We start from the raw sequence: 21995 nt of genomic DNA on the forward strand, positions 1-21995 counted from the left end.
AATCACAAAGCAGAAACACCCGCACCACCGGCGATGACAGCGATTTATGGAGCCTCCTGGCGCTTGCCTGACGTCACTGCCGCACTGCCTGCTGGGGAAGGTAGTCCCCCGCTCGGCGGCCGCTTGATTGTGGTAGCGGTGGCGGGGGGACTATGGAGCAGGACCAGCGGTAGCAGTGCGGAGGTAGATAGTCTGCAAACACAGGCGGCAGAGCTGAGAAACAGCGGAGCTCCTGCTCAAACGCTGAAGAATACGGCAATCACAAAGCGGAAACCGTGTTTTTACTCCTTTTAAATCATTTTCGGTTTTGCTTGTGCTTTGGGTTTGTGTTTTCGTGGACCTGCTATTCGCACCCAGGTCACAGCTCCAAGCAGCTCCAAACCCGACTATTTGCAGTTGATTTATGGCAGCCTGCCCTACCGCCGTATCCCCCACTCGCGAGCACACAGAGCCGAGCCGCTGGCTGCAGAGCTGCAGAGCCGCAGAGTAAAGCCGCGCCCACGCCCGCCAAATGCGTGGGGTGCTGCGGCGGCAGCGGCAGCACAATACGGCAGCGGCAGCCGTCAAACCGTGTGAATTCAGCGGTACGGGGTTGCGGGGGTTGCGGTGATTCCCCGGACCCACAGGACAAACCAAGCCGATGCCGATGCCTTCAACAGCCGTCCAGCCGTCCAGCCGTCCAGCCGACCCTCCGACCGATCACAATGGCGTCCCAACGTCCTTACGAAGCACACTAGCTCCCTCTAGTGACCAGGAGACTACTTATCCTTACAGGTACCCCATCGGTGCCCCCTAAGGCAGCTGGTGTAGCTGACACAGCTGGCGCCGGTATAATCCTGCCTCTATTTGATGCTGGTAATGTTCTTGCATCAGAATTTACACCTACAGGCACTATGGCTGCAGGCGCAACCACCGATACCTGCGTGGGTCGACCCGTATCACGTACTAGTGGAGGTTTCGGGCAAGTCAATACAGGTGTCGCCTGTGGTGGTTGTTTTCCTACATTAGTGCCAGAGGGGGCATTATTAACTTGGCGAAGCCTTCCCTTATCTTGTTTAGGCGCAGGTTGAGGGCATGTAGCATCTTTTACGGTTGGTAAGGATTTATCCAATGTGGCTACATGCTGATCCACCACAGCTCCCAGTCTCATTACTTCAGCCGACAGTTCTTCAATTTTAGCTAACAGAGGCTCCACAACCGACTTCAATTTGTCATCAATAGTACTCTCTAGCAAATCGAATTGGTTGGTATTGATGAAAACACAGTTGTCCTTAGATGGGGCCCCTTTATCACCAATATTCTCCTTATGTGTGGTGTCCTTTTTTTTCCTGGCCGAATGGCTTCCCCGTTTAGGAGCAGGTTTCCTACATGCTCTCATAAATCTTGTAGCCCTAGTGGATTGTTGAGGGGTGCCTTCATGAGTCTCTATTATAAAACAGGGTTGAACCCAAATAGTCAAAGGGACCTGGGTATTGAATTGTTATAAACAGAGGGGTCCCCAACAGATATGGAGTAGGTGAAGGACAGTGAAAATCAAGAAATCTTTCAAAGGGTTAAGAAGAAAAAAAGAAAAAATCAAACTTATTGTAGAAATGCAGTGTTTTATTCACCATGCATTTATGTCATCGTAGTCGAATAGTACACATTACACAATAGGATTATAATTGGTTCCTGTGCCCATGGAGAGAAGGAGAGGGAGGGGGGACGATAGTAAAGTTAAAAGGAAAAGTTGTGACTCACTTTACATTCAATAAACACAAAGAACATACGTTAAAGTTCAAGTATAAATTCTGAATGATCCCCATCCCAACAGGGTCATATACAAAATACAGAAAGTCCGGAATTTTTCAAAAAAGGTCAAGCTCCTATGAAGCCGTATAAATCACGCTGGTAATAGGAGTTGAGAAGGGGTAGATAGCAGTCTACGTTTCGACCCAAGGTGTTGTAGGATAATTGATCCTTACAGTGCGGGTCTTCTTCAGGACATGGGGGGTGGGGGGTGGGCAAACCTCCTAGGGTTAAAGAGAAATAAAAAGTTTTTTGTAAATTACTTGTTTCAGGGCTATAAGTCCCTATCAGAACCGTAGCGGGAAAACGCCGCCCGGGAACAACGTTTAGAAAACACTGAGGGCTAAACATGAGGACATATATGTGAGACATTTACCTGCTGTGTGATGCAGGTCCAAGTGTGATACGGATGATCACAACTGTCCGTGGAGGAAAATCTCAGTCGTTCGTTTGTGACAAGTGAAAGGTTCGGAAGGGAGTTGCCTTATTTTCAAAAGGGGCTGGACTAATACAATCAGTCCATGTCTGGAAAGAGAAATGGAGGGCTAATCAATTAAACGTCCCCAGAGCGAGTACAGCTCTGGCGTTGGTTCTCTAGACGTGCTTACCCGTGTGCACTGGTCCTGCCTCGTAACGGAGGGTGTCTTGATGTAGATGGCGTCTCCTGTGATCAGGAAATCGGCCAGGAAAGGGGCGGGCTGGACAAAATCAACAGTCCGTGTCTGAAAAAAGGAATTGAAGGGCCAGTGAGCTAGAATTCCAAAATTGGACACTCAAAAGAGAAATGGGTGTGCTGGCAGGCTTACCCGTAAGCGCAAGGCTTTCAGAGTCGACAGGGGTATCTCAAAGTCGATCGCGTCTCCCGTAACCAGGAAGTAACCTGGGAGGGGGCGTGGTAACCCTTAAATACGCGGCTGGTGGACATGGATGAAAGACTCTGCCGCGGTTGCCTAGCAACCATCCTGGTGTAAACAGTTAACGGGTGGACGAAATGTCACCCTATATTCAGATACTTGGCCGCACAATGGGGTGAATGATTACCTTTCCAGACGGTATAGTGCGTGTAGGCAAACATACTTAGTTCAATACAGCGGTTCAGACGCATGAACCAATGTGCATATTAAAAACATTCAAAGGATAAATCTAGATCATCTAGTTTCAATGATAGCTCAACAATTGTACAGGCATTGGCACAAGCTGCTACAGTTCAAAAAGCTAAATGCAAGATAAACAGCTAAAATGGTATCACTTGTCGGCATGAACCTGCCAACAGGGCGGTTTAATGCATGACATCTACATAAATTACACCGGGATGCGCTGTAATGGTCTGATTGCAACGGATCAGATAAACAGTTAGCAAAGAAGTTAGAAAAGTTTTACTTATCAGCATGAACCTGCCAACATGGCGGTTAGGATGCAATACAGCTACATAGATTTATGGTCAATGCTAAAAAACAGGTTGTTGTAAGTAGGTTGAAAGATGAAATTTTATAAGACTCAGAGATTAGCCAGTTGAGCAAAGGTATTCTCAGACTCATTTAACCCATTTTTTACAGAGTCGAAAAAATTAATCCATTTTAGTTCCCTGACATTCAGAACAGGAGTTATACTACCGCCCCTAGGGCCAAGTTTGACCTGCTCTAAGATGACCCACCTCAGGCTTTCCGGTGAGTGATTGTGTTCAGTACAATGTTCTACCATTGGGGCCCCTTGTACCTTACATTTGATCCTGCTGCAGTGTTGGAGAAACCTTACTTTGGCCCGTTGTTGTGTCTGTCCCACGTAGGGTAAATCGCATGGGCATATAATGCAATATACCACATTGGTGGTGTTGCAATTGGTGTGCGATTTGAGTGTAACTCGTACTTGTTTATGGATGAATTCTTTAGTCTGTATAGTTGCAGGGCATGCTTTACAAGAACCACATCTAAAGTGCCCCACAATCGGTGGGAGATTCCACAATGAGGTGATAGTGGGTTCATTCATGGTGTCAAGGAGTGAACAGACCACATGGTCACGAATGTTTTTGGCCTTTTTGAAGGAGTGTAGTGGTAGATCTTTGCTGTCAAGGTCCTCTGAAATGAGATTCCAATGTTTGTTGATGACTTTTTTAATTGAGTTGCTCTGAGTGGAAAAGGTGGTTACACAGATCAAACGCTTTTCCATATTTCGTTGTCGCTCATTAGGTTGTAGCAAGATATCCCGGTGATTAAACCATGCTCTCTTCCTGGCTTTTGACGTCAGGCGTTTCGGATAACCGCGTTCTATCAGTCGTGCCTTGAGGATTTCAGATTGTTCCATATAGTCCTCTTTCCTGCTACAGTTTCGGCGAATTCGCAGGAATTGCCCAAAGGGCAAATTATCCCTCAGACCTCGTGGATGATGGCTGGAGTATTGGAGTAACGAATTTCTCTCCGTCGGCTTCCTGAATAGGGTAGTATGTAATACATCCTCCTCCGCAATGATAGAGATATCCAAGAAATTGACAGATATCTTATCAAATTGAATGGTAAATTGGATATCTTGTGACCTTCTGTTCAACCAGATGAAAAAATCTTTAATTTCTGTCTCTGTTCCTGTCCAGATTAAAAGGATATTGTCTATGTACCTCATCCACATACGTATATTTGATCTAAATGGATTGATGTCATTCAACACAAATGTTTCTTCATATGTTGACATGAAGATTATGGCTAGGTCCGGCGCAAATGCTGCCCCCATAGCCACCCCTTTAGTCTGTAGGTAGAAGAGATTCTGAAACATAAAAAAGTTTTTCATCATGGCAATTTTGAGGAGCGAGATGATGAATGAAGTGGGAACCCGGACAGGAGCCACTCTTTTGTTCAGCGCAAGTGTAGCCACAACTAGTGCTTCTTCTTGAGGAATGCTCGTATAAAGTGACACAATGTCACAAGTCGCAAGTAATTCTTGTCTTAATTCAAAAGGGCATCCATCCACCAAATTGATTGTGTGTGTCGTATCCCGAATGTAAGTTGCTGTGTCTTCGGCTAGTGGTTTTAGAAAAAAGTCTATATATTTACATAGTGGTTCAAGTATGGAGCCACAGCCGGAAACGATTGGTCGTCCTGGTGGTTGGTTCAAGTCTTTGTGCACCTTCGGCAGAGTGTAGATTGTCGGTATCCGTGGGTCTTTTTGGTTGAGAAATCCAAATTCTTGGTCAGATAGGAAACCTTGATCCAAGCCCTCTTGTGTGGTACTGAGTATTTCCCTAGCCAGTTCTTTGGAAGGGTCAACGGGCAGTCTCCTGTAGCTGATCCCATCTCCTAGTTGCCTCAGGATTTCATTCCTATAGTTGTCCACGTCTTGAACTACAATCGCACCCCCCTTGTCTGCGGGTTTCACGACCACAGCCTTGTTATCTTTCAAGGATAATAGGGCCAGTTTCTCTGCTTTGCTGATGTTGTACTTGACAAATTTCTTTTCATCCAGGATCCTTTTTACATCACGTGTAACGAGGCTCTCATAGGCAAGGATACGCTGTGTCATGGTGTGGGTTGGGGGAACAAAAGTTGATGGAATTCTGAGACCAGTTGTAGAGGTGGGCTGTTGGATTGGTCTGTCTTTGAAAAAGTATCTGAGTCTAATTTTTCTGAAAAAATTATGAAGTTCGGCCAAAGTGGTAAAGATATTCGGTAAGGCGGTAGGTACAAATGATAAACCGCGATTAAGCACTCTCATCTCTTCCTCCTTCAAAGTGTATTTAGAGATGTTGATCACAGGGGACGGAGCGGACCTCACCACCTGTAATTCTTTCTGCGGGTCGATCTCTCCCCGTGCTCTTCTTGGGGGGGGAAATTCACTTGTTTCGTCCCTCTTCCCCTGCCAGAGTCCCATTCTTCTCTCGAATTTTGTTGTCCCCTGCCAGACCCCCTGTTCCAGTTGTTGTTGTTGCCTCTGCCCCGGGAGACCCCCCCGGGGCAGAGGCAACAACAACAACTGGAACAGGGGGTCTGGCAGGGGACAACAAAATTTGAGAGAAGAATGGGACTCTGGGAGGAGGAGCCTAGCCCGCAGCCGAGATGGCCGCCTAGCTCTTCGGCTCCGCCGGCCGTGACGCCCTTCGTTGATATCCTGGTACAAATCCTGTGCCTCCGAGTTTCACGCTTACCTGCGCTACACTTCTGACCACGATGCTGTGTCTCCGGTCGAGAACGGAGCTGCCACGGCGGAGTTGAGCCCTGGTTACCATTCCGGCCTTTCAAGCGGGAGCAGCCGGGCCATTGTTTGGTGGGGACGGCCGGCAGCGACAACGACAGCAGCGGCCGCTGCGGAGAGGGAGGAGCCGGTGCACCGGACCTGGAGCGCAGCGCTGGAGTTTTCACAGCAGCCTTTTCCCTGCTCGGCTGCCCAGCGCGACTCGCTCGCAACATTGTTTCAGGCTCCCGTTTAGTGTATCCCGGCCCAGCTGAAGGGGGCCGGGATCGCTTCTTTGTTGCAGCTTGTAGCAGCGGCCGCCATCTTCTGCATCGGACGCCCTGATCTTGCCGGTGGGTCTCCCTGTGCTAAAGTTACTCCTGTCCTTGGAGCCTCTCCACGACCGGCTGCCTCCACGTTTCCTGCACCATCAGGGCCTCGCAGAGATTTCACTACTTTCCAGATACCGATGGCTGGTGTCGGGGGCTTGCTTCCCGGGGCGCTCGATGGTTGTTTGCCTAAGATGGCGGACACAGCAGCACCCTCCATCCTTGATCCACCGCTGAGGCTTTGCGACATCCTGGATGCACTGAAGGACCTGAGGTCGGCCTTCCGCGACCTCGCCACCGAATTGGGGGACCGGCTTGATGGGGCCCTGTTGACTGGCCATGATGATTCTCCAGTGCGGCGTGTTACGCCATATCTTCAGCCGACTGTCGGTGGATCACTCGAATTGGGGTATGTGGCGGTGGCGGGGGGACGTGTCCCAGAGCCCGCTGCGGTACTCCTCGGTTCTTCTCTGGAGGAGTCTGACAATACTGCTCCCTTGGTACGGCCGGGGCTCGTGTCTCCGTCGCCGCTTCGCCCATCTCCTTTGTCCTTGGGTGCCACGTTTCCGAGCGTCCTCCTGGACTTGCTCCCTGTGCATCGGCCGGCTGCTACTTTGGATCTTGTGCATCTTCCTGCTCCCTGTTGCTCTAGCCGTGGCATGGCAATGGTGCATCCTTTGGTCCTTTACTATCAAGCCTCACTCCAGTTTGCCTTGTCTCCTGCACCTCAACTTCTACAACGGGCTCCATGGTGGCCCATTTCGTCCAAGCTGGCTGTACTGACACTGGTTTCTGTTGGACTGCAGATTCGAAGGGGCCAAGGCTGATGAAGGGGACTTTCTTGTTGCACATTGGACCATATAAGACTGGGACTGGGACTTGTGACTGTTGGAGGTACATGTAGCATGGGTGTTAGGTTGGGGACTGGTGTTGAGTGACCGCGGGTAACGAATTTGCTTGCTTATATAGATCCTTGGCCCTCCTCCGATCAACCGTGACATTCTATTTCTTTTTCTTCTCTTTTTCTTCTTCTACATTTCGGGTACTCTTCTGGGGCGACAGACACACTGCTAGGGGGGGGTAGGCCGTAGCCTCTGCATGCGTGTAGGGTGGGGGGTATATTTCCTTGTCGGTTTTTTCTTTCTATGGGCCTCCTTTTTCTTTCTTTCTTCTTTCTTTCTCTCTTATCCCTTTCTATTCTTACCCTTCTAGCTGGCTCCTTCCTTTCTTCTTTCTTGGGTCTATGGGAGGAGTGGGTACTTATGGGTAGTGTTTGGGGATCGCCATGTGATATGCTTCTTTACTATCCTGATTTCATTGAGTGCGATCGCTTGCCTTACGGATAATGCTTGCTGACCCTTCTTGTGATCGCTGTCCAGTATAGTCCTACCTGCATTGCTCTGATTCGGATCCTTCCAGACCTGTTGCTATGGACTCATTTCAGAACTTTATATAAAATTAAACCTCATAATCCTGACGCTTGGTGGCACACATTGTGTATAACGTAACCTGGACTATTCGTTGATCTACTGCTTTGTCGCTGAGTTGTGTAATTACTTGCTGATGTGCCCTTTATTGTCGAGGCCGGCCTGAGGGTTGTAGGCCCGTATCTGTCTGCACATACTGTTAAATAAAGGTTTTCCAAAAAAAAAAAAAGAATGGGACTCTGGCAGGGGAAGAGGGACGAAACAAGTGAATTTCCCCCCCCAAGAAGAGCACGGGGTGAGATCGACCCGCAGAAAGAATTACAGGTGGTGAGGTCCGCTCCGTCCCCTGTGATCAACATCTCTAAATACACTTTGAAGGAGGAAGAGATGAGAGTGCTTAATCGCGGTTTATCATTTGTACCTACCGCCTTACCGAATATCTTTACCACTTTGGCCGAACTTCATAATTTTTTCAGAAAAATTAGACTCAGATACTTTTTCAAAGACAGACCAATCCAACAGCCCACCTCTACAACTGGTCTCAGAATTCCATCAACTTTTGTTCCCCCAACCCACACCATGACACAGCGTATCCTTGCCTATGAGAGCCTCGTTACACGTGATGTAAAAAGGATCCTGGATGAAAAGAAATTTGTCAAGTACAACATCAGCAAAGCAGAGAAACTGGCCCTATTATCCTTGAAAGATAACAAGGCTGTGGTCGTGAAACCCACAGACAAGGGGGGTGCGATTGTAGTTCAAGACGTGGACAACTATAGGAATGAAATCCTGAGGCAACTAGGAGATGGGATCAGCTACAGGAGACTGCCCGGTGACCCTTCCAAAGAACTGGCTAGGGAAATACTCAGTACCACACAAGAGGGCTTGGATCAAGGTTTCCTATCTGACCAAGAATTTGGATTTCTCAACCAAAAAGACCCACGGATACCGACAATCTACACTCTGCCGAAGGTGCACAAAGACTTGAACCAACCACCAGGACGACCAATCGTTTCCGGCTGTGGCTCCATACTTGAACCACTATGTAAATGTATAGACTTTTTTCTAAAACCACTAGCCGAAGACACAGCAACTTACATTTGGGATACGACACACACAATCAATTTGGTGGATGGATGCCCTTTTGATTCAAGACAAGAATTACTTGCGACTTGTGACATTGTGTCACTTTATACGAGCATTCCTCAAGAAGAAGCACTAGTTGTGGCTACACTTGCGCTGAACAAAAGAGTGGCTCCTGTCCGGGTTCCCACTTCATTCATCATCTCGCTCCTCAAAATTGCCATGATGAAAAACTTTTTTATGTTTCAGAATCTCTTCTACCTACAGACTAAAGGGGTGGCTATGGGGGCAGCATTTGCGCCGGACCTAGCCATAATCTTCATGTCAACATATGAAGAAACATTTGTGTTGAATGACATCAATCCATTTAGATCAAATATACGTATGTGGATGAGGTACATAGACGATATCCTTTTAATCTGGACAGGAAAAGAGACAGAAATTAAAGATTTTTTCATCTGGTTGAACAGAAGGTCACAAGATATCCAATTTACCATTCAATTTGATAAGATATCTGTCAATTTCTTGGATATCTCTATCATTGCGGAGGAGGATGTATTACATACTACCCTATTCAGGAAGCCGACGGAGAGAAATTCGTTACTCCAATACTCCAGCCATCATCCACGAGGTCTGAGGGATAATTTGCCCTTTGGGCAATTCCTGCGAATTCGCCGAAACTGTAGCAGGAAAGAGGACTATATGGAACAATCTGAAATCCTCAAGGCACGACTGATAGAACGCGGTTATCCGAAACGCCTGACGTCAAAAGCCAGGAAGAGAGCATGGTTTAATCACCGGGATATCTTGCTACAACCTAATGAGCGACAACGAAATATGGAAAAGCGTTTGATCTGTGTAACCACCTTTTCCACTCAGAGCAACTCAATTAAAAAAGTCATCAACAAACATTGGAATCTCATTTCAGAGGACCTTGACAGCAAAGATCTACCACTGCACTCCTTCAAAAAGGCCAAAAACATTCGTGACCATGTGGTCTGTTCACTCCTTGACACCATGAATGAACCCACTATCACCTCATTGTGGAATCTCCCACCGATTGTGGGGCACTTTAGATGTGGTTCTTGTAAAGCATGCCCTGCAACTATACAGACTAAAGAATTCATCCATAAACAAGTACGAGTTACACTCAAATCGCACACCAATTGCAACACCACCAATGTGGTATATTGCATTATATGCCCATGCGATTTACCCTACGTGGGACAGACACAACAACGGGCCAAAGTAAGGTTTCTCCAACACTGCAGCAGGATCAAATGTAAGGTACAAGGGGCCCCAATGGTAGAACATTGTACTGAACACAATCACTCACCGGAAAGCCTGAGGTGGGTCATCTTAGAGCGGGTCAAACTTGGCCCTAGGGGCGGTAGTATAACTCCTGTTCTGAATGTCAGGGAACTAAAATGGATTAATTTTTTCGACTCTGTAAAAAATGGGTTAAATGAGTCTGAGAATACCTTTGCTCAACTGGCTAATCTCTGAGTCTTATAAAATTTCATCTTTCAACCTACTTACAACAACCTGTTTTTTAGCATTGACCATAAATCTATGTAGCTGTATTGCATCCTAACCGCCATGTTGGCAGGTTCATGCTGATAAGTAAAACTTTTCTAACAGTATGTTTGCCTACACGCACTACACCGTCTGGAAAGGTAATCATTCACCCCATTGTGCGGCCAAGTATCTGAATATAGGGTGACATTTCGTCCACCCGTTAACTGTTTACACCAGGATGGTTGCTAGGCAACCGCGGCAGAGTCTTTCATCCATGTCCACCAGCCGCGTATTTAAGGGTTACCACGCCCCCTCCCAGGTTACTTCCTGGTTACGGGAGACGCGATCGACTTTGAGATACCCCTGTCGACTCGGAAAGCCTTGCGCTTACGGGTAAGCCTGCCAGCACACCCATTTCTCTTTTGAGTGTCCAATTTTGGAATTCTAGCTCACTGGCCCTTCAATTCCTTTTTTCAGACATGGACTGTTGATTTTGTCCAGCCCGCCCCTTTCCTGGCCGATTTCCTGATCACAGGAGACGCCATCTACATCAAGACACCCTCCGTTAAAAGGCAGGACCAGTGCACACGGGTAAGCACGTCTAGAGAACCTACGCCAGAGCTGTACTCGCTCTGGGGACGTTTAATTGATTAGCCCTCCATTTCTCTTTCCAGACATGGACTGATTGTATTAGTCCAGCCCCTTTTGAAAATAAGGCAACTCCCTTCCGAACCTTTCACTTGTCACAAACGAACGACTGAGATTTTCCTCCACGGACAGTTGTGATCATCCGTATCACACTTAGACCTGCATCACACAGCAGGTAAATGTCTCACATATATGTCCTCATGTTTAGCCCTCAGTGTTTTCTAAACGTTGTTCCCGGGCGGCGTTTTCCCGCTACGGTTCTGATAGGGACTTATAGCCCTGAAACAAGTAATTTACAAAAAACTTTTTATTTCTCTTTAACCCTAGGAGGTTTGCCCACCCCCCACCCCCCATGTCCTGAAGAAGACCCGCACTGTAAGGATCAATTATCCTACAACACCTTGGGTCGAAACGTAGACTGCTATCTACCCCTTCTCAACTCCTATTACCAGCGTGATTTATACGGCTTCATAGGAGCTTGACCTTTTTGAAAAATTCCGGACTTTCTGTATTTTGTATATGACCCTGTTGGGATGGGGATCATTCAGAATTTATACTTGAACTTTAACGTATGTTCTTTGTGTTTATTGAATGTAAAGTGAGTCACAACTTTTCCTTTTAACTTTACTATCGTCCCCCCTCCCTCTCCTTCTCTCCATGGGCACAGGAACCAATTATAATCCTATTGTGTAATGTGTACTATTCGACTACGACGACATAAATGCATGGTGAATAAAACACTGCATTTCTAGAAGAAGTTTGATTTTTTCTTTTTTTCTTCTTAACCCTTTGAAAGATTTCTTGATTTTCACTGTCCTTCACCTACTCCATATCTGTTGGGGACCCCTCTGTTCATGAGTCTCTAGTGAGTTCGATATATCTTCCACGACAGTAAGATCATCAGGGGCCTCGGCATCAGTGGATTCAACATTAATACAGGTGTTGTCAATCTCAGCTGTCATATTAGTGTTACTGGTGTTGTTAATATCCTCATTATTGGGGTCCAGAGGTGAGGCCAAAGGGGAGTCTGGTAAATTACCCTTACCTAGCAATTTCCTTCTATCGCTATTGATTCTAGTGACTACTTTCAACAGGTAGTTATCCGGTAGGGTAGATTGAATAGACATGTTGGGGGTATCTCAGAAGCCACAGACAGTTAAGAAGTCACAAAGAATTGTTAAAGCAAATTGCTACAAGCCCGCGCAGAAATGGACTGGTACTCACAATTGAGGCCAAGGGGGATGGCCTGTCCCGTCCCTGGTCGTCCCCGGACGGCCACAGACGGCCCGCCCTCTGCGCGGGCTCAGCCCGGGGCCGCCCGCGTCCGCGACGTGGATGAAGCTCTCGGTATTTCAGCGCCTCCGGGCGCGCTCCGCCGGAAGTGGGCGGTGTTAGGCTGCAGGGCAGGCTGGGAGCTGTATTCTCCCCACTCAGCGGCCGAGTGATGGTAGCTACTCGGCGGCGGGGGAAACCACAGCGTCAGGGACCCAGCGCTGCCAGGGACCACAGGTGAAGCGTGCGACCCCCTCCGATGTCCTCTCTGGTTTGCAAATGCCTCCCGCTCCTCAGTGGAAGCTCTCGGTATTTCAGCGCCTCCGGGCGCGCTCCGCTGGAAGTGGGCGGTGTTAGGCTGCAGGGCAGGCTGGGAGCTGTAGTTCTCCCCACTCAGCGGCCGAGTGATGGTAGCTACTCGGCGGCGGGGGAAACCACAGCGTCAGGGACCCAGCGCTGCCAGGGACCACAGGTGAAGCGTGCGACCCCCTCCGATGTCCTCTCTGGTTTGCAAATGCCTCCCGCTCCTCAGTAAAAGCTCTCGGTATTTCAGCGCCTCCGGGCGCGCTCCGCCGGAAGTGGGCGGTGTTAGGCTGCAGGGCAGGCTGGGAGCTGTAGTTCTCCCCACTCAGCGGCCGAGTGATGGTAGCTACTCGGCGGCGGGGGAAACTACAGCGTCAGGGACCCAGCGCTGCCAGGGACCACAGGTGAAGCGTGCGACCCCCTCCGATGTCCACTCTGGTTTGCAAATGCCTTCCCAATCCTGAGTCATGTAACGTACATGGGTAGAGGAAGGACGTCCTTTACTGATTTTATCACACTATCACACTATCTAAGGTTTGGGCTAGAAAGGTGTGTACGTTTAAATTGTAAAGAGTGTTCTGAATGACCATAACCCACTTTTTTTAGGCCTTAACCTACGGGCGCCCTTGGTGTCTATGAATGGGATGGTTTGCCACATCGAGTATATGAGAAATAGGGGTGTTGCCCGTAAATGGAGGGACGACGAACCAAAGGTTTTCTTATCCCAGCTATTGGAGAATCAGAGGGAGCACTTTGAGCATTGTCTCAGTGCTGTACCCGATCTAGGGTGTGGTACTAGGGGCCTTTGCCAAAATTTGTAAGAAGCCAACTGAGCAATTAAAATTAACACTATTTAAGCAACACCATGCCCGAGGCACAATAAATGGTTTGATAAGTCATGCTCACCAGCTCATAGTAGCCTCATACAAGCTCTAAAAAGCTTCCTGAGGGTTCTGCTACAAATTAGAACTGTAGGATGCTCTATAAAGAAGCCATTAGGTTAAGGAAAGTGGGGATCAGAAGGGAGGCTTAGGAGCAGCTTATTGTTGCCTGTGCAAGGAATGATGCGTCTCAATTTAGGAAGGAAATCAATGCACCTTTCTTTTCAAGTAGCTCCGCAATTAGCATAGATGGGACCATTACTGAAGATGTATGGGTCAAACACTTTACGAATTTCTATGATTCTAATAAACTGGAACCCATTGAGATTATCGCCATTGAGCATTCAATTGGCCTAGGAGGTGCAGAAGAGCTAACAATCTCCCCTGGGAACATAATCTCGGCTCTGAATAGATGCCCAAGCAACAAAGCACTGGAACCAGATGGGTGCCTGTTGATCCTTTTAAGGACAGTTTGGCACTTTGGGCCCTAATACTGGTGAATGTGCTTCGGAGTGCCACCTAAACCATGGTCTAGGGCATGGGTACTCACAAACTTTCTCTAGGGGGCCAAATATACAGTGTGGTTTGTGTCAGAGGGCCGCACCAGTGAGGGCGGGGTTAGTGGGGAAGGGGGCGGGGCTAAAAGCTGTGACCATGATGTTGAACACAGGTTTCCGCAGCGGACGCCTTTGTCCACTGAGCTACCAGACCCACACATATCTCTTTTTCTCTTTCTTTCTCTCTCTCGCTTTTTCTCTTTCTCTCTTGATCGCTCTCTCCCTCTCTGTCTCCCTCCCTCTCTCTCTGTCTCCCTCCCTCTCTGTCTCCCTCCCTCTATCTCCCTCCCTCTGTCTCCCTCCCTCTGTCTCCCTCCCTCTGTCTCCCTCCCTCTGTCTCCCTCCGTCACCCTCCCTCCGTCACCCTCCCTCCGTCCCCCTCCCTCCGTCTCCCTCTCTCTGTCTCCCTCTCTCTGTCTCTCTCCCTCTCTCTGTCTTTCTCCCTCTGTCTCTCTCCTCCCTCTGTCTGTCACCCTCCCTCTATCTGCGTCCCTGTTTCCCTCCCTCCGTCTCCCTCTGTCTCCCTCTCTCCATCTCCGTCCCTGTGTCTCCCTCCTCTGTCACCCTCCCTCTGTCACGCTCCCTCTGTCACGCTCCCTCTGTCACCCTCTGTCTGTCTCCCTCTGTCTCCGTCCCTCTCCCTTTCTCTGTCTCCCTCCCTCCATCTCCATCCCTATGTCTCCCTCCCTCTGTCACCCCACTCCCTCTGTCTCCCTCCCTCTCTCTGTCTCCCTCCCTCCCTCCCTCTCCCTCCCTCCCTCTGTCACCCTCCCTCCCTCCCTCTATCTCCCTCCGTCTGGGACATGCCGCCTCACAACGCCTACCCTGTCGTCCTCCTGTGCTCTGTGTTGGTTCCAAGGCTTGTGATGTCACTGAGCACCAGGCAGGGGGTGCACAGCTCTGGGTCTCAGCTGAACTGGCGTGTGTCCACTGCGCACCCTGGTCCCGCCTGTGTGTTGTTGGTCTAGTGGGGGTAGGTAGCAACCCCCTCCTCCTCACTCCTCAGGTTGCTGGTGTGGCCCCTTCCCATGCTTCACAGGTACGAGCGATGAATCCCTGCCTTTATGCCCCCAGGCTGCCTATTCTCAGGCTATTGCTATATTGACGAAGTGAAGCTGGACGAGGATTGGCAAGGTTGCGATGTATGCAACTAGTCTTTCCAGGGCCCCTTGGCCTTTTGCGTGCAAGGCAGCCTTATTTCCTAGCTCACGGTAATGTTTGAGAGGTTCCTGTGCTCTTTTGTACAGCTAAACTTGGCCCACTGTATGCAGTATAGTGCTTTAGAGGAGGACACGCCACTCAGATGCAGGGAGCACTCGTGTTGGGCTGGGACATCCCCCGTATTTTATGCCTCCTTCTGTTGCACAACAAGGAGGGATCCCGCTGCGCTCGCACAAATCACACTGTGCCGTCCAGCTCCCCGGAGTGCAGCCGCGAGCAGAGCTCTCTGGCCAGGAATTGCTTCGGAACCACCCTCCTCCCTGCACTATCCTCCGTGCTCACTGGTCTTGGTGGGGGGGTGGGGGTGGGGGCACCCTAGAGCTCCATATTCTCCCCCGACCCTCGCTTCTTACACTGTCACAGCATCACGAAGCAGCACAGAGGACTGGGCCACCTCACCAGCCAGCAGGGGGTCTGGATCTGCATCGTACAGTCCTCTGACTTCTCGGGCGATCTTCTCCCGAAGGACCCCTCCTATCAGCCGCTCCTGGGTCGGACTCCCACTGGGTTCCCCATGACCCTGAGTGCCTGCCGGGCATTGCCTTCAGCAATTGCAGCAGCTCCGCCCAGGTCGTTTTCGGCCGCCTGCATCACACACACAGCCGCACCCGAGCACTCCACAGGTCTTTAAAAGACCATTAGCTTGTTAATGGGACTGTGCACCTTTTCTTAGGCCCCTGCAGCTCCGCTCTAACACTGGAATCGGCCCGGCGCGCAGCAGAGTCTCTCAGACTTGCGCTGCGGAAACCCTCCGTGTTTAAAGACACTCTAAAAAAAAATTCTAAAACACGGGTACTATGTCTGCAAGGTCCGCGGGCCGCCAGAGAAGGCTTGCCGGGCCGCCACTGGCCCGCGGGCCGTACTATGAGTACCCGTGGTCTAGGGCAACAATTGTCCCAATTTTTAAAACGGGGGACAGAAGTGATTTCCATTGCTATCATCCATTATCATTAATTGATTCCCCAGCCAAGGTAATGGACAAAGAGTTTTGTTGGATCGACTTGAAAACTGAGCACATGAGAAGTGCAGTTTAATTATCTGCACAATATGGTTTCAGGCATGGCCTAGGGACTGAATCTACATCTAGTTATGAGTATATGTGTGTCCAACAAAGAGGGTTACTGGCATTTATGGATTTAAGCATAGCCTTTGATAATGTCTCAAGGGGGAAGCTGTGGAATATGCCAATAAACAAAGGTGCCAATCCCAAAATGGTTCACCCTCTCTCCCAGCTGCATGTGGATATAGAAGGAAGCAATGGGTTTTGGACAAACAAGGAGAGTAAGCTACATATAAAGATCTGAAAAGGGGTCAGGTGAGGCTTTATGCTGGCCCCCTTCCTCTTTAGTTTTTATAACAATGACCTAGATGATTATTTGATTGATGCTGCAGCTTATCCGCCTATTATGGGGTGCCGACAATATCCGTACTTTTGTACGTGTTTGACTGAGTGCTCATGCAAGCACGGGGATGGGTCTCCAGAAGTTTATAGATAGTTTTGTAGCCTTTACGTCTCAACTCTTTTGTAGGGTTTGTGTCCACCCTGGGACTAGTCTAACTCCTTTTCATAGTGGTGTTACTGTTCTTAAATGTGTATCCGCATTTATTTATCTGGGGGTTCCATTTGACAGCATGAGTACTTTGAGGCACCTGAGGAGTGCGAGGGCAATTGTGTTTGAACAAGCTACAGCTTCTCTATTTAACTCTGCTGTTAAGTTAGGCTCATTGCCCTTAGATGATGCTTTTACAATATTCAAAGCCAGACCTACATAGAATGCCACCTATGGTGCCTGGGTCTGGGGGCACACTGATCATTCTTAATTGCAAACTAGTGAAAACAGATTTCTGCCAAGACTCCTATCACTCTCCTATAGCGTTCCTCCGAAAATAGCGTATGAGGAATTAGGACTACTGTAACTGGGAGACATTGTAAGTCAGGCACCTACTATGCTGTGGCTGTCAGATTGGTCCAGGCCTGAAGTAGCATTGACACAAACTATGATTAACGATTGCCTAAATCTAGGAAGGGCCCACAAAATTAAATGGCTTATGTATGTAAAATATGATTTGCAGGTAATTAACAGGATGGAACTGTTTGAAATCCGTTGTGTATTAATCCATCGGCCGAACCATTGGAAAAAGTGAACTTTTAAGATCGATAGCGGATATGAAACAGGATGGTGAATTAAGGAAGAGAATGGCGGTGACATACCTTCCATTATGCACAACTCCTGGTATTGAGCCATTCCTGCTGAAGGTGCAATGCCAGCAGAGATTTTATCTATTATGATTTAGGCTTGCCTTCGCCTAAATTTTAGTGTCCCATCCCTCTAATGTGTATTCTGTGAAAGACCTAATACCATGCCCAGGCAAGTCAATAGTGCCCCAATTGCAACTGCATATCGTCTTTATTTCTGAGTTGTACAAAGAACAGAGAACATAGCAAGTGATACGTCATGTGAGGAATTGGAATGTAAAGAGGCACTGGAGTATTTGCAGCTCATCCGAACCGATGAGGTATGCACAACTCTTTATAGATGCATTGCTTCAGTGGACATAGAAGAATAGTTGGGAAATAGAGGATACCTAATTGAGTTTTCTTTAATCCATAGTCTCCGTCCCCACTAGCAGCCTGAAACACGGATATTGGTTTTATTTTCACCTTTTTTCTACTTACCCTGACCGCTTCGTAAGTATCTTGGCAACACCCAGCATACCTACAACAAATCGAATTTCCAACTACACAATTCCGATATATTTACGCTGTGGAGTATTAAAATGAAGAACCAAACTATGCACTAGTCTTAAAGATTCCTCTAAACAGGGATCAGAGGACCCCAGAGCCCATTGGTGCTGAAAGCTCATACCTGTGGCAGAAATCACAATGTACAAAGAATGATAAAATAACTTCAAGTAGGTTTTTCTTGTTATTTGCACAAGTAAAGCACCAAAATTATAGTGGAGGCACTAAGTTCTCTGGTTACTTATTTTTTCTCATCCAACATAGTAGAGAGGAAAAGAGCATTATACGACCTGGCTACCCTTCAGGGACAGCGCTGAATAAACATGGGTCCTCCACTTGAGACAGTACAGTTTACAGAGAACACATTCAAAAAAGAATCCATGTCTGCGCTGTGTAGTGCTTTAATTTGAGACAGTTTTTTTCGGGGCTCTGCACCTGCACTTAATTGTCAACACAGGTGCTTGTGGCAAGGACTGGTTAATTTAGAGATGACCACAACCACAGTCACTTATTAATTAAATATACATTACAAATTACTACTACCTGATGCTCACGCCATCTTAACAGCGTTAGGGGCCAGGAATAGTGTGAATTGTCACACTTGTAGGCGTGTGATGGTTAGGAGCTGTGTTGTTACTATCATCGGCTGCACTTGCATGGGGCAATGTGTGTTGCAAGCTGCAGTGGCCTCCTGAGAGGGCCCTGGCACTTGTGTTGTTTACAAATGAAGCACTGGTGCTGTGTTGTGTGAGAGGTGTGAGTAGCTGTGTAGAGGTGCTGCTTTGGTTGTTACTACTTAGAACTGACTTACGAATCCACGCACTTCATTACGGTGCTTTGAAAATGTGACTCTCGTAGATAAAAAAGGCTATACTTACTTGTCCAGCACGAACTAGTGGTCGAAGGCACCTTGGCAGGAGGGCTCCTCGGCTAGCAGCCCCCCCCCCCCGGCCCTTGAAGCGGCCATCAGCGGCATGGCTCTCAGCAGCGGCCAGCAGCAGTCACCCCCCATCTCGGAGGAGAAGCAAGCCGGGATACCAGAGCAGTCCGTGAAAGAGGAGGGGGGCAGACAGTGAAGGCGTGCAGGGAAGACGACTGAGGGCCCACGAAGGAAGAACGGCTAACAACAAGAAAGAAGGATGAGGCGCCGAAGAGTCCGGGTCGGGAGTCTCCAGATGTGCAGGCCAGGGGTCAGGGTGGGAGGCCGGGCGCTTGCTCATTACTTATCTCTAGCCTCACTCACTCCTTCTCACCTTCCTTCCTCCTTATGAGCGGTGCTATTTCCTCTGAGGCACACACACTCTCTGAAATCTACTGAAGTCAGTCTGTACCGATAAGAACAAATCCGGGGGTCCAGTCTGCCCAGAGACTAACCCTTTCTAGCATAAGCACTGGATGCATGTGGCTCTTGTGAGGGAGGCTGCAGCTGCCTGTTGCCTTCCTTTTGCTGCCCGAAGCCCTCCAAAGTCCTAGCATGCAGCTGCAGGAGCCCGCCACGTTTTTGAAAACCCATGGAGCCTGACATTGCGACGCTGCTGGGTGGGGTTAGTGATCCTACGCCACACGTGATCGGAGAGGTGGGGTGTGACTTTCCTGATTGACATGCAGCCTGGGAACTTCAGGGATGAAGCCTGAAACGCCCAAGGCTGACTGTACGGAGCGACGTCTTTTGGGGAGGCCCTTCACCACTGAAAGTCAGGGCTTTGATGAGCTGATGACCTCACAGACCCCAGGGCTGAGGGATCATCGGCCCAGCAAAGAGTAGCTGAGGAGGCTGGCGCAAGCGCACTAGCAAATCGAATGTGCCTGCCTGACACCGACCTGTGACTGCTGCCGGACCCACACTGAGTGACGTGAGGATTCATTTAATAGATACACAACAGGCAGTATATCTGTATCTGTTTTATAGGTATTACAGTACCTACAATCAAAATAGTCTGGAGGCAGAAAACACAGAGGGCGTCGCCCTTACGTCCTAAGGAAAGAACCGCCACTGATAGGGATACTGTTGGTTAGATTCCCAAGCCAGAGTATATGCGACACCGAAACTTTCCGCGAGAGGTACTCTCTGTCATATGTGGGGGAAGTCTCCGCTCCCAGTGTTCTTAATTCTTTCTTTGCTATACTTGGATGACCCAGTTGCGGACATAGTTTTAAACCCAACTCTCCATAAGCTTCACTTAGTGCGGCTCTTGTCTGTTTCGCCCAGGCCAGTTCACTAGTGACGATTTCACTTTTACACCACTGGGAAATTTTTAGGTGCTCATCAGACCCTAGGCGCTGCCAAAATCGAATTAGTGTATATAGCTTTAAGCATTCGTTTTTATGTAATATTTATAGGGGAAGGATGTGCTGTAGTTTAATATCTATGTAGATTGGAGAGGTTTGAGTATGCATTAAGGCCTGGCAGTATGAGGTAGAGGAACTTTAGAATGGAATGTGAGGGGCTGGGCATAGAAAACAGTACTTGGTCATTGATTGCTGTTGTACTGTGCTGTTGAATAAACATTTCGTCTGGATCTAATACCTTTTTGTCATTGGATTGCATTTAACAATGTGTCTTTGTTATCAAAATCTAATAAAATGTTCTAATATATATATATATATATATATATATATATATATATATATATATATAATGTCGTGGTGTGTCCCCGGTTACTATGGGAGAACAACGTTAGCTTAGAAAACTGATAACTGTGAGCACATCAATAATTATACGCTTTGGACACCTCGCGCTACCCAGGTCACGGGAGGCAACACAAAAGGCCTGAAAAAGTCACTCACAGCTGTGATGAGACAGGAATGAAAACAAGCAGTCACATGGTTTTTTGTCACCAATAGACATAAGAGGAGGGGCATAAGCCTTGTTCCAGCGAAGTCGTCAGCGAGCAAGATTTACTGGATGAATCACAGCCAACGCCGTTAGAAGGACTTGTTAGGGCCTTTCCTACCGAACTGATTCTTTCGACTTCGTTTTTGGAAAGAAGGTTCGTTTTATAATTGCATCCACAATACTTTCAAGAAAGAGAACTTTTGTCACATATTATACAACTTTAAGAACATGTGTACTGCTGAATATTTTTGACTCAGTGTGTAAACATTATATCACACGCAGATACAAACAAGACTTCCCAGTCGATCAGTGGAGAAATATTTATTTTTTTACTTCGATGTGTTTTATATGTTTCTACGTTCACTTTAGCATTCACAGTATCGACATTTCCAAGATGGTCTTTTAGTTGTTGCCTACGGGACGCTGCGCCAGGCATAGTCCTTTCTTTGTGTTGACGATAAAAATGAGTGACACTGGATTACTCAGCAGGAGCGGCGCAACGTCCCGTGAGACAAACACCTCAAGGCAACACGCAGGCGTAAACGCATTTTTTTTCCCTTTCCCTCTTGCGTCGCATCAACCAACCTTGACCCACCCAAACCCATCTGTGACGCTTTCAGAGCGACACACATCTCCACCAATCAACTACGGCTCTCCTCAGTTCAAACCGGTTCCAAACAGAGAGGCAGCGAGTGACAGCTGGCCGTGGAGGCGGGGCACGGGGGTGGGGCTTCCCGGCCAGCATGTAATCACATTCTTAGAGTCGCTCGGTGGCGTAATCTGTTCAGTTTATTAAGCAAGGCCTCTGCGGGACTATGGCTCGGAGGTAGAGGTGCGCCGTCGGGCTGTGTGTTCTAAGAGGTGGCCGCGACGGGCCTGTCTGAATCCGGGGAGGCCCTCGGAGGAGCGTCCGGTGTCCGCGGGGTCTGCCAAGCGCAGGGCGCGGCACCCGCTCCTAGGAGGAGGAGGAGGAGGAGGAGGCGGCGGCGGCAGCACCAGCGGTCGGGTAGGATGGAGGAGAAAAAGGAAGAGGGCGAAGCTGAGATTCAGGAGCACGGGCCCGAACATTGGTTTACAAAGTGGGAGCGACAGTGCTTAGCAGAGGCAGAGCAGGATGATCCGCCCGAAGAGGAGGCAGATGGCAGTCCGCAGAAACTCTGGCACCTCTTTCAGAACTCGGCCACAGCCGTAGCGCAACTCTACAAAGGTCAGAAAAGGGGCCTATAGTTTGACA

General features: G+C 48.5%; 1 protein-coding gene across 1 annotated transcript in view; it reads left to right on the forward strand.

The window, feature by feature from the left end:
* The first annotated feature begins 21220 nt into the window (after positions 1-21220).
* LOC147685479 (HUWE1-associated protein modifying stress responses) overlaps positions 21221-21995 on the forward strand; it is a 57760-nt gene continuing 56985 nt past the window's right edge. The window contains exon 1 of the mRNA XM_086941367.1: positions 21221-21968. Within this exon, the coding sequence (XP_086797493.1) occupies positions 21773-21968 (196 nt within the window). The 5' untranslated portion in view covers positions 21221-21772. The remainder of the gene's footprint in view (positions 21969-21995) is intronic.

The sequence above is a fragment of the Lissotriton vulgaris genome, chromosome 10 (genome assembly GCF_964263255.1).
Source record: "Lissotriton vulgaris chromosome 10, aLisVul1.2, whole genome shotgun sequence".
NCBI lineage: Eukaryota > Metazoa > Chordata > Amphibia > Caudata > Salamandridae > Lissotriton > Lissotriton vulgaris.